The 12826-nt window shown below is 34.6% G+C and overlaps 1 protein-coding gene across 1 annotated transcript in view; it reads right to left on the bottom strand.

Annotated features, from left to right (window-relative positions):
- THSD7B (thrombospondin type 1 domain containing 7B) overlaps positions 1-12826 on the bottom strand; it is a 1134773-nt gene that overhangs the window by 157737 nt on the left and 964210 nt on the right. Inside the window, exons 16-17 of the mRNA XM_074215070.1 lie at positions 3142-3275; positions 1250-1403 (exon numbers count right to left, since the gene is read on the bottom strand). Coding sequence (XP_074071171.1) covers positions 1250-1403; positions 3142-3275 — 288 coding nt within the window. The remainder of the gene's footprint in view (positions 1-1249; positions 1404-3141; positions 3276-12826) is intronic.

Below are 12826 nucleotides of genomic sequence, written 5' to 3'. Positions count from 1 at the left end.
TTGTGTCTGTGGTTTAGTAGAATCTTCTATGAAAAGTTACTCACATCTACATTTAATTAAAGCTCTTCAGATTTCTAATTAATAAAGAGTACATGATAGAAACAGTTTTTGAGATAAAGATGGATTTATGTATTTGGCCATGTAACAGAAATATTAAGGTCACTAAAATAGCTTGCTTTGCTCTTGTAGCATGATCTGTTTTAGTTTAAGAGAAAATTAAATGGACTTTCTAAGGTGAAAGCTAAATAAAGAACATGTATTTTCAGGGAACACATATCTCTAAGATATTCTTGAAAGAAATGGCTCAGTAGGCAAAGCAACCTCCCCTCACAAATGTCTTGCTGTTCTTTTTCTTCCAACATTTTGCCGACAGAAGGAAATGACTTTCACGAACAGTATATCAATTTCAAAGATAAGACTTTCAGAGACAATAATTAACCACAGCTCCTAGCTATCCATTGATCTCAAGGGCATTATCCCTTTTCACATCACCCTTTGCCCAAATCATCAGCATTGTAATTGAACTAAAAAGACAAGAAACTCACTCTTTCTCTCCCTGATCTATACAACCACATAATACCTTTAGTACTTCCTGACTTTTTTGGAAATCACATGCTAAAGGAAATCCAATCTATTTTTATCCTTGGACAGAATCACCAGTCCAAAATTTGCTCCCAGACCATGTGAAGTTGAAAACTGAGACTTGAATAAGGGGTTTATAAGGTCAGACTCAACACATTTTCACTATGTTACTATAAGCTTCCATCCAATCAGTGGCATGTAGAAGGAACATAACAGATCATCTTTTTTTTTTTTTGAGAACAGCAGAAAGAGAAAACAGATCAACACTCTAACAGGAGCTAAATTACACAGTGGAGTTGTGCTCTAGAGACGTAATTGATTCCACAAGGCTAAAAATGGAACGGAACCGGGAAAATATAATGAGAGTCATTTCACTGCTAAAGAAGAGCCCCTTAACAATGGGAGTATAGCAGAATCCTAGCGTGATCATTACAGGCACATTTCTGCATTCCTGTTGCTAAGATTGAGGACTGGGAAGAAAAACTGGCATCCAAAATTACTCATTTTAACTTGTTGAAATTGTTCACTTTGGTTTCCTCTGGATAATCATTTTTTCCTCATTATTAGACAGAAGACTTTGAAAAGCATCCCTGGGAAGCAGAAGGAGCCTGGATGAGCCATCTCAAAAGGATTCTGAGACCAAAGGAGGGGAAGAGGCTTTACATACCTGTGGGCACTTGCTCCATTGTCCCCAGTTAGACATGACACACTCATTGGGGCAGAGGAGTGAACATGCCTGGGCTTCTGCAGGAATTTCATCCTGATTGCATAGGCCACTGTCCACCCTGCTGCTTTCACTGTCATCTGTGGCATTTACACATCTGTCAAATTAAAAAAAAAAGTGGGGGGGTAAGTTTGCCTCGATGACTGCAGAATAGACTTTATAATATGACTTAAACAAGAGGAAGCATCATGTAATTGAAACTTATAAAGGAAAGTAGGAATACTTCACCAACAAGTTTACCAAATAGCCTTTATTCTTTGGTTCTATGTGTGTATTCAGTGTTGTAATAAAAGGGAAGGCAAAAGAAACAATAAAAGTGTGGCCCCCCACAAAGACCAGAAGTCGATTTTTGGGGATAGAAAGCATACTTACAGGACATAATTGCAAAGGAAATGTCCTCATTTCACCTATCAAATAGTAGGACACAATAGGTGAATAGTTGGTAGCCTCCATACCAGAAAGTAGAGAGTTGGTAACTTCCAAGTCACATTAAGTCAAACATTTGTTATCTAATGTTTATCTATAGGATTTATCACACGCGTGCGTACACACACACACACACACACACACACATGCAAACATATCCTACTTCACATTATTGTTTTCAGAATAAATAGCTTGCCTTTCTCCAAATTAACTGTATTCATTTTTAAAATCATGTTATCTCTTGTTTTTCTTCGAAGTAGTCATAGATTCTTTGAAGTCTGGGAATACTCATATTTTCCTACCAGTGTCATTTTAATCTGCTTCTCTCTCCATTTGAATCCAAGCTATGATGCTTCTTCTAGTGTTTGGATATATTTGTTAACCCTAAAATTGATATTTTATTCAATATTCCCATTAATTGAAATTACAAAAATGAGAATATTTTGGTTCAGAATTTTCTTTACTGACTTTTTCCTCAAGGCTAACTGTTGAGGTTTAAAACCACTTACGGGATATGCTATAACCAATAAAGAGGAAAATATCCATCCCTTATGATAATGTTTATCCTTTATTCTCAAAAAAAGACCACAACACCCAGGAAATTTGATGCCATGACAAACACATGAATTGGATTATAGTGAGGAGTATTGTGCTGAGTCACCAGCCTCACTTTCCCCTTCAGAGCCATATAGATCCAGAAATCAGATATAGCCATATAGATCCAGTAATCAGATGTGAATCAAGATAACTGGAGAGGGCCCTGGATGTGAGGCAAGCAGGAATAAGTGGCTTGCCCAAGTCACACGTAGAACTTTTGTCCTCCTGACTCCAAGACCAGAGCTCTAGCTCAAATGCCCTTAAAAAAAGATGAATCAACACATTTACAATATATCCATCTGTAGTCAGTTGATGGTTATGAGTCCAATAATGGTCTCAGATTATGACATATGTCTTATTAGGAATACTAGAGGAGGGGCAGCTAGATGGTGCAGAGGATAGTGCACCAACCATGGATTCAGGATGACTTGAGTTCAAATCCTGCCCCAGACACTTAATTATCTAGCTGTGTGACCTTGGGCAAGTCACTTTACCCCCACTGACTTGCAAAAACAAACAAAAAAGAAAATACTATAGGGGACATTTCAAAAGAAATGTCTGTGTAAATACATATATATATATATATATATATATATATATATATATATATGTGTGTGTGTGTGTGTGTACCTATATGTATAGATGAGCATACATATATCCATGTGTATATTTATGTACATATAAACATATGTGTAGCCAAACCACATTTTCATCAAGAAAAGAATATCTGAGTATCACTGAGTGAGACCAACTACCTTGTTTTTATGGAAACTATATTTTTTCCAAAACCTTTTCTCTAGATTTTCACATACCTGACTTTTCTAGTTTGTATTCCTTCTCCACAACGGAAAGCCCTTAGCTCACTGTTGATTCTACATGGAGACCAGTGTTCTACAACCCACGAATACTGATTGCATTCACTATAACATGGAACTGCCTCATGCACCTGTTAGGGAAGGAAAACAAAAATATTACTTCGAGCAATGCAGTTTACAAAGAAACAGATAATCATGTGCAATGCTTGCTGAATGTAACCTTAGAAATAATATTGTAGACCAAACTGGCAAATGAAGTCCCCAAAGTTCAAAGTTGTATTTAACTGCCTTGAATTTGCTGACTTGTTGAAAGATGTTTATATATATGGGCTATCATCTTAAATATAATTATGAATCTTTGTAGAAAAGAACAGAGGACAGTCATTTCCCAGCACTGAGGACAAGAATTCTATTATAATTTCATTTTCCCAAAGAACTCACACATCATATATTAGATAGCCCTAGTCTCAGTTATATGTCATATTGTAATAGCTATATGTTATGATTATGATTGGAATATATATATATATATAACTATATGTACACATATTTATAAAATAAAAACATTTAACATATTCCTATAATCATAATAAAAAAGTGGTGCTTTTTTCACTGGAAATTTTTTTTTTAAAAGATCAGTTCATATAAGCAATTAGCTTCCTGTTGTAGGGACTCTGAAAATTTGTTATTGTTATTTTATTTTGTGGAGGTGCCTAAGAGTATAGCTGATCACTTCTTGCCCTGCCCACCTACCCCCAACCACAGAATATCAAAGAAATATTACCAAACCTATAATTAACTGTGTGTATGATAATTTAAAATTTTATGATTTAAAAACAGTGAAATGAGTTCATTGTCCTATTAATGCTGAGAAAGTTCTTTACTTTGAAGGCATTTGGCTTTTGCTTTTCTGGACTTGTATCACAATTGGTAATAAATTTTATTTCTCTGCCTCATTGATACCACATTTAAAAGGCAATGTTCTTTATTGTTCAGTGTGAAATACATATCATTTTGTTGTACACACACAGCAAAATCATATCCTCTGACATGTTGTTCTATAACACAAATCTACCTAGAAGTCAGGCAACATAGCTCCTTATTTAAACAGCTAATTGTAGCTTTTCCCTTTCAAATAAGCAATTGAACCCCAGTGCTTTTCTTCTTTTCCTTTCCAACTTCATAAAACTGTAAATGATGACTCTGCAAGTGTTACCCAAACAGAAACATTACTTGCAACTTTCTGAATGCAAGAGAAAGCACTATGTAATGGAATAATCTGAAAACAAGATTGGAGCATCGTCAGCATGTTAGCTAGAAATCAAATCAGAAAAGGTTATTTGTGGTACACTTTAGGAATTGCAAATAATGTCAGAAACTATTTTTAACCATGGAGTTCTATTTGGCTCTCTTACAGAGAGAGTCACAGAAAGCTGCAAGAAACCACAAAGTAAAAAAAAAAAAAATATGTGAGGCCCAAATGAAAGGAGATGGGGAAATGGAAGTGGAAATGGGTATGAGGAGAGTGAGGAATTAAGTAATAAAAGAATCACATTTCATGCTGTGCAACCTGAAATGAAGGGAATGGAAGGGTCAGGAGCCAACTTCTATATTAGAATATGGAGGTGATAACTTGTAATAAAAAAATCTATCCAAAAAGCAATGATAGGCAATAAAGATAAGACAAGGGCCTATAAAAATGAAGGAAGACATATCAAATTAAAAGGACATCAGTGGCTTTGGTTGTATACTGAAAGCAGAAGCTCTGGAAATGAATCCTTCATTGGTATCACAAGGTTTTTCTGTGAATTCTTTAGCATATCAGAAATATTAAGAAAAGCTCTTTTGCCTTAAAAATAAAAGTATGTACACCAAAGCACTTTACACTGACAAAATTAGCAGAGGAAATTGAGGAAAACAATCCTTTTTCTACTTTTCATGGTTGAGATAGACAGCAAATGGGTGAGTGCACTCTTAGATTGATGCAAGAGCTTCTGATACAAGAAATACTAACCACAATTTGTACTTATTTTACTTAGTAAGGCCAGAGCTATGATGGAAGGGAGAACTATGCTTAAGAATATACTTCTTCACCTGATAATTTAAATATTATCCAACTTATTCATTTTTCCCTTGTTTGTTTTCATTCTGTTTTCTATTCCCTTGTTTCAATACTGGAATGTCTATTTTAGATTCTGTGTTATTTGCTCAACCTTTGTTTTTGAAGAGAACCAATGGCATTACAGCATGACAGCTTGACTCATGGGTAGATTGTATTTAAGTAAGGCAGAATTGTACAAGGTTGCCAGCCTCCCTCACTCTTTTAGAATCATAGATGTCCAGTGGCAAGACAAAAGAGAAGATTCCTGGTTGTGGTGCAATTAATGGTCTAGGCATCTTCAGTGCCTGAACAAGTTCTAAGTTAGTCCTCCCCAGCACCTATTTCAGTCACCAGCCCCTTCTGCTAGCAAACTCTTCAAATGCTTGGGGTAGATACCCCCTAAACTCACTGATGGGTTTGAGGCTTGTCAGTTATACTGAACCTGGTTTAGTCCATCTGCCAAGACAGTTTCCTAGGGTGTGGCTTTTTGCAGCCACAGGTGAGAGTTGGGTAGCAGGTGAACATCAAGGATGAATGAGCAACTCTGAAAATTGCTCTACAAGCCTCATGTCAGAGATGATAGTCCTCCCTAAACATTCCATGTACCCCCCAAGCTACTATTACAAGGGGGGGTACATCTAATAACCCACTTCTGAAATCTTGGTGTAATCTTTGATATTCTCTTCTCACTCTTTTACCATATCCTAACAGTCATCACATTCTAGTCTATAATCCTTATCCTTCCTATTTATTCTCTTTGTCAGTACTAAAACACATGTCCTCATTATCAGTTACCTGGATTAATGTAATATTCTTCAAACCAATTTTCTTTCCTTCCCTATATACTTCCAATCCATCCTTTAATCTGCTACCATAATAATGTTTAAAAGGAAAAGGATTGTATAGGATGAAGTCATAAAAATATTCTCATCCGTGCTAATAGATCAAACTAACAAGAAAATCTACACTGCTAAGTTTGTGAACCTTCTTATGTATTTGAATATAAGCAGGTCTGATTATGTAATTCTGTTCAAAGCTTTTTTATGATTTCTTATTCAAAATCCATATGCAAAAAGATAAGTTCAAAGCCTAAAGTTCAAAGGATACATACCAAGGTATCCCATCTTTCTAATCTATTTCCCAATTCTTCACTCTCCATAATTTGGTCAAATTGATTGCTCACTTTCCCCACATCATGCCCCATGCATTCTAGCTTATGTCTTTTTGTTCATATGATTTCCCTTTCATGGAATTCTCTGTTCCAAATGCATCATTTTTTTCCTTTGGAAATACTTTCCATCTTGTGAGGCTGAACCTAAATGCCATCCTTGACAATGAAACATTTAATGAAACATTCCTTGACAATACCTCTCTCAAAGTTCTTTTGATCCTTGACTCAGCCAGGAATTCTTTCTGTTAGTGATATTAACTGGTACTGCTATGCATTTAGGTACAATAATGGAAATGGACCTATGATTTATTTGATATGAGGTAATCCAAGAAGAGGAAATCATTGCTGTTGTGTTTTTTTTTTTTATCAATGCTGGTTGGTATCTACTCTGTAGTTTATAACCTTAAAAGAACTCTGGAAGTGCTAAATGGCTAAGTGACTTGCACAGGATCACCTAATCATACTATATATGTGAAAGATAATACTAGAACTCAAGTTTTCCTGACTCTAGCCACAATACCACCCTCTATTTCATGTTATACATGTATTATATCTTATTCTTTCTTTTTCTTATTACTTACATGAGTAATATTTCCAACATTAAACTGTCAATTCTATGGAACCAAGGAATATATTTTACCTAAACTGTATCTCCTTTAGATTCTATATAGTACTCTGCCTGAAATAGGTGCTAAATATATTTTTTAAGTTGAAGCAGCAGCACTCAAAGAGAATTTGAAAATTAATTACTAAAAGGAGATGACTAGCATTTCCAATTTAATTCCCCAGAGAAAATAATATCATTCAATATATTTTTTTTTCTGGAAAAATTATGTAGCAGAAAGAAATTTTATTTAAAAAATGAATATTCATTTCTTTCTATTTTAGCTTTTAGGTAGAATAAACACACACATACACACACATCCCTCAAGAGAGGGTACTTGATGATTTTGTTATGGAAATAAAAATCTCTATTACAGAAGTATCTGTGGGTCATAGAGAAAATTATTGTCTTTCTCTTACCCAGGTCCTGCTGGGAATGAATCTTGCCCATAGGATTAACAATCAGCACAAAAGGAACAAAGCCAATAGGGCATTTGAGGATAAAAATTAACTACTCCGACACCTCTAGTGTCAGTCCTTTAAGTTCTGGCTATTTCACATTGCTATTTAGCTCATGGTTATTATAGTTTTGAAATGGGTTTGTGTTAAAGCATGGACTTTATCAGGGAACCATTTGAAAATGGTCTGAAGGAAAGAAATGAACCATGGGAAAGTTAACTGAAAATCATTTTTTAAATGGTACAAATTAGGAAGAAAATAACAGGGTTTAATAGGGCTATAGATGTTTAAGAATACGGCATCAAGATTAGAGTACTATGACGGGTAACATTTCATTCCACTAGTAATGGCCCTTTTCATTACACCTTCATTTAGGAATATGTTTTTTTATAATTTTGCCAGTGTGAAAGTCATACCATATAAACTCATTCATTCATTCTCTCAATATTTATTAAATAAAATCTCCTGCAATGGAATTGATCAAATGAACTAAGTACAGTTTTCTGGTAAATCATAATGCATATAACAGCTGAACTGGGCTCTTTTCACACCTATTTAGTGATCATAAACTCTGAAGAAAATGATATCTATTCATATTAACCTAAAGTGATAAAACAGTAATGATATGAAGCCATGGTCCAGAAAACTAAAGAGCAATCTAGAAAGTAAGGTCCTGGATACATACGAAGCAATTTATTTTCCTTCCCAAAATTCTGACTCAGGTACAAAATTAGGTGAGGTTAGTCTGAATAAAGATTGCAGGATTTAGAAATGAAGAGAACCTAGTCTGATACCTTAATTTTATACATCGGTTAATTGCAACAAAAAAAACATAAAGTGATTGGCTCAAGGTCACACAAGTATTTAAATAGCATATCTAGTGTTCTTTACACAGTGGGTTAGATCTAAGTGTGTTGGCCTGAAGCAGTTTAGTGACATCTGAAGACCTAATGGAAGTCAATTTGAATGCATCCTTACAGTTGTGAGCCTCTCTGAACTGATGTTAGTTCTATTCTATTCTCTTGGACCATTCCAAGTGGCCCTTCATTGTGAACACATTTATTCAGGCTCTTCCAGAAGTCAACACAGTAGACCTGTGCAGACATTTATAGGTATTGGTGAATATTAATACACTATTTATTTCTCATTTTTCTTCCCTACTATACTGACCTCTGTGTTCCTGTGCAAGCACTATGCAAACCACACTTATGCAAACACCCCTTTTAGCTAATTGTGTTGACTTGCTGGGAAATGTTTCCCATTTATAAGGTTAGGGATGGAAGCTAGACATTAATTGGGACTTGACTTGTGAAGCAATAAGTCAATTTCTACTTTAAAAAAATGTCAAAATCATCATGAAGAACTGGGCTTGCCTGATTGTGAAGGTAATGAAAACCAGACATATCTCATATTATTTGAATTTTTGGTTAAAAACGTTTGCTCTAAGCCTGAGTATGTCTCTTTAGAAAGGCCAATGTCTCAAGCACTACTCCTTTTACTGTGTCCAGAAGATCACTAAAAAAGAAACTCTGATCACTTGCCCTTCTGGTAACAAAAATCTCCCTTTCCACCTCTACTAAGCCTAAAATAATATTATATTATTTGCCTTTAGTTCCCTTTCCCTTTCTCCTATGCCTGATCCCTTAAGGTGTCTCAAGTTAAGCTTTGGCCTTTTGTCATATGAACCTAAATGTGCCACAATAAAGGACTAATGCTTTAGTCTATGACTAGATTGTCTGCCTTTTTGTAAAGACACAAAGGAAAATAGTATAATGATTAACCCAGAATGATCATTCAGAGAAGACAAAATCCAAAATAAGAATCAGCAATAAAATCCAGAAACATTTTTATAAAAAGACAAAGTATGGGTAAGTATTTCAAACTAGAGATCCTTTGATCACATGTGTATTATTTAGACCTGGTAGAAAGGACTTGTGTCTAGAATGTAGCTCTGGAAAGCTATTCCAAAGGAACAGAATTGATAAAAATGGAAGGATAGAATAACATCATATTACAAAAAGATTTCTACTCATGTGAGAAAATCTATGACCCAGTTGGGGGAATTCTGAAAAATTAATTTTTGTATGAGAGTCAGGTAGAAAATGGAGGAAGAAAAAGAAGGGATTCTGTGGAGGTATTACCACCTACCTGGGCAGGAGGAGGAAAGAGAAGTCAGAGAGTCATCCACAGGCTATGCATATAGACTTTATAGTCATGTCAAGGAAGAAACCATGGTATGGTGAAGGGATGCTATGTTTAGAATGAAGGAACCTAGATTTGAAACTTGGTTCTGGGATTTGCTATCTGTGTGACACTGACTGAGTCATTTCACCTCTTCATCAGTGAAGTGAGTTGGACTAGATACAATTCAATTCAATTCAATAAAATATTAATTATGTGCCTACTATATACCAGCAACTGTGATAAGTAGTAATGTATTTCTAGGTCTAAGCTAGAGGGTGCCATAATGTCTATATTTGCAACAGTTATCTCTGGCAGCAGCAATTTAATTATTTTCTTAATGATAATTTCATTCTTTAGAAGATAGAAAAGTTAGTGAGAGTAAATATTCTAGATTTGATTCTAACCTGACATGGAGGAACTGCTTCTTTAATTTATAATAAAGAATGGACCAATTAAGCATACTAAGACATGTATCATAGAGTTGAAGAGTGGAGAGTTCAATTATTTAAAATAAAAGGAGAAATCTCACAGCTTAAAGTTATATAGAGTAAATCAGCATAAGATGTATGAAAAATTATCAAAAATGACAATTTTCAAATTTCCTTAAGGAAATAATTAAGGAAAAAAAGAATAATTAAAGAGATATAGGAAGGTGAAATGGGAACATATTAACTAACTTAAATTTTTAAAATAAATATATAAAGGATTGAACTACAGAATAATGGTTTTGGATATTGAAAATAAGAAAAAGTCATAGTTCTACAAGAATTTAGTCAAGAACATGAAGGTTCAGAAGATTTTGTTTCATCTTCCAAAGAGAATGATCTTTGAATGAAATGAGTAGAAAAAATATAGATAATTGGGTGTTGAAATTCAAGTTGGGTAAAGAGAGTAAAAGAGTACATACTCTCTCTTATAACCGTAGCTGATGTGATTGCTAAACCACTGTTGGTGATCTATGAAAATTCATGGAAATCAGCAGAAGCACTGAAAGAATAGAGAAGGAAAATACTTACATTATTTTCAAAACACAAGAAAATGAAGATTTGCATGATATAGATCAATGAACCCAGTTTCAATTTCAAGCAAAAATTCAAGAATATATTATAAAAGGAATGGATAGTCAGTTCAAAGACAGAGTAGAGAATGATATGGTTAGACTTCTACTTTAGAAAACTCATGTTGGCATGTGAGTGGAAGATTAGAAGACAGAGAGGGAATCTTCTGTCAGCATGACCATTTGGAAAGCTATTGTAAAAGGTTTTGTTTATTTTTGATTCTTTTCCCAGTATAAGGCAGAGGCAGAAAGGAAGAAAAAAAACAAGTGTTTTTTTAACTAAAAAAAGCTAATTAAAAATTAGCTTGAAGAAAAGCTGATGGAAGAAGATAATAATTTAAATTCAGATTGCATTTGTATGAATGAGAAAGAAGTATATAAAAAAGAAATTGTAAGATGACAATAAGTCAGACATATATATGATAAAAGAGTTAGGAGTCAAAAGTTGTGTTGAAGCAGTGAGCCCGGGTGACTGAGAATATGATGATATTCTAAATAATAGTAAAGAAATTTTGAAGGGTGCGATTTTCTAAAAAAAGAGTATTATTTCTTTTTTAGACATATTTAATTTGAGATGGCTATAGGACATCATAAATGGACTTTTCCAGACTGACCAGAGTTCATCATCATAATTGTTTTTCTAAAGGCTCCCTTCTCTTCAGAAGGCACACAATACATTCTTTTCTTGACTGTGACTTCTAAACAACAACAGAACTCATTTGAAAAAAATAATCTGCTTTCATCAAATGAACTGCCTCCACAAATTGCTAACATTTGGTTGTGCTTTTTTAAACTATTAGATAGTTTGACCTGAGAACAATTTTGATAATTATTTCTTTCCCTTTCTATCTTCCTAGAATATATTGATACCAAGAATTATTCTTCAAAGGAAAGTGTACTACTTACACAAAATTAATGTTACTGTTTGTATTTTTATAGTGTATCTGCTACTCTGAATAGTCCTTTTAATGAATTATACGTTGTGGCATGGGGCAGATAGGTGGCACATTAGATAGACCTGAAGTTAGGAAGACTCATCTTTCTAAGCTCCATTCTGGCCTGGGATACCTACTAACCCTGGGACTTTGGGCAAGTTACTTGACTTTGTGTGTCTCAGTTCTTCATCTCAAAATACTCTAGAGAAGTAAATGGAAAATCGTTCCAGAATCTTTATCAAGAAAACTTCAAATGGGTCATGAAGAATTGGATACAACTGAACAACAGCAGCAGCAGTAACAACAATAACAAACATGGTACCATTTCTTTCTCCCTATTATCTTTTGTTCTCTTGCTATCCAGGTATCATTACCCTTTGAGAGTTGAACTGGTGGCATGACTGTGATTTTTAGCCTTCCCCCCAGTCTGTAGTATCATTTACCATTGCTTAACCATTCAGAGTCTGTACTGTAGAATGAAGTCCCAGACCTATGTCAAAATTCCATGTGCTCACTGTAGCTCTGTTTCCTTTTTGTGTGGGCAGGAGACTTAGATTTTGAAGATATAATCCCAAATCATAACAGAGTGGAAGTAAGACTATCTTCTGACTTCCTTTCCAGTTCAATCAGATCTCAGTACAACCTATTCACCCCAAGCATCAGATCATCCTTCTATTAAGTAAATGTTAAAAAGCAAAATAAAGTCCCAAGAGATTGTCAGCTCTCCATTATCCTCAATACATTAGACTTAGGTCATACAAATTACACATAATTCAACAATGAATTGACTATTTTCCAATTCTCTCTGCTTCCCCAACTTCCTCTTCCCCAATAAGACTAATCTTTACCAATGTTTCCCTGAAACAACTTCTTTCCTCCAATTCAAAATGTATGTAAGTCCAGGAGAAGAAACAAAAATAAAAAAACACAACTGTCCTTTTTTTCCTCTTTCAACAAAGATCAGTTTTTCCCAAAAGAAAATAAAACTGTCCCTGATTTCTAATCCCTGACTTGTATAATGCATCTTTCGATTCACCTAAAGACATAAAAAGTCCCAGGCACATGGAGTATGGAATCCCCTGATCTGATGGATTTCTGAAGACTACCAAAGTCATCATGTCCTTCATATCTTGCACAAGCTCAGATATAACTGTATATGGAGTTAAGCAGAG

Source organism: Macrotis lagotis, chromosome 1 (genome assembly GCF_037893015.1).
Source record: "Macrotis lagotis isolate mMagLag1 chromosome 1, bilby.v1.9.chrom.fasta, whole genome shotgun sequence".
Taxonomy (NCBI): Eukaryota; Metazoa; Chordata; class Mammalia; order Peramelemorphia; family Peramelidae; genus Macrotis; species Macrotis lagotis.
The sequence above is the reverse complement of the archived record's forward strand: the minus strand, read 5'-3'. Positions and strand labels throughout refer to the sequence as shown.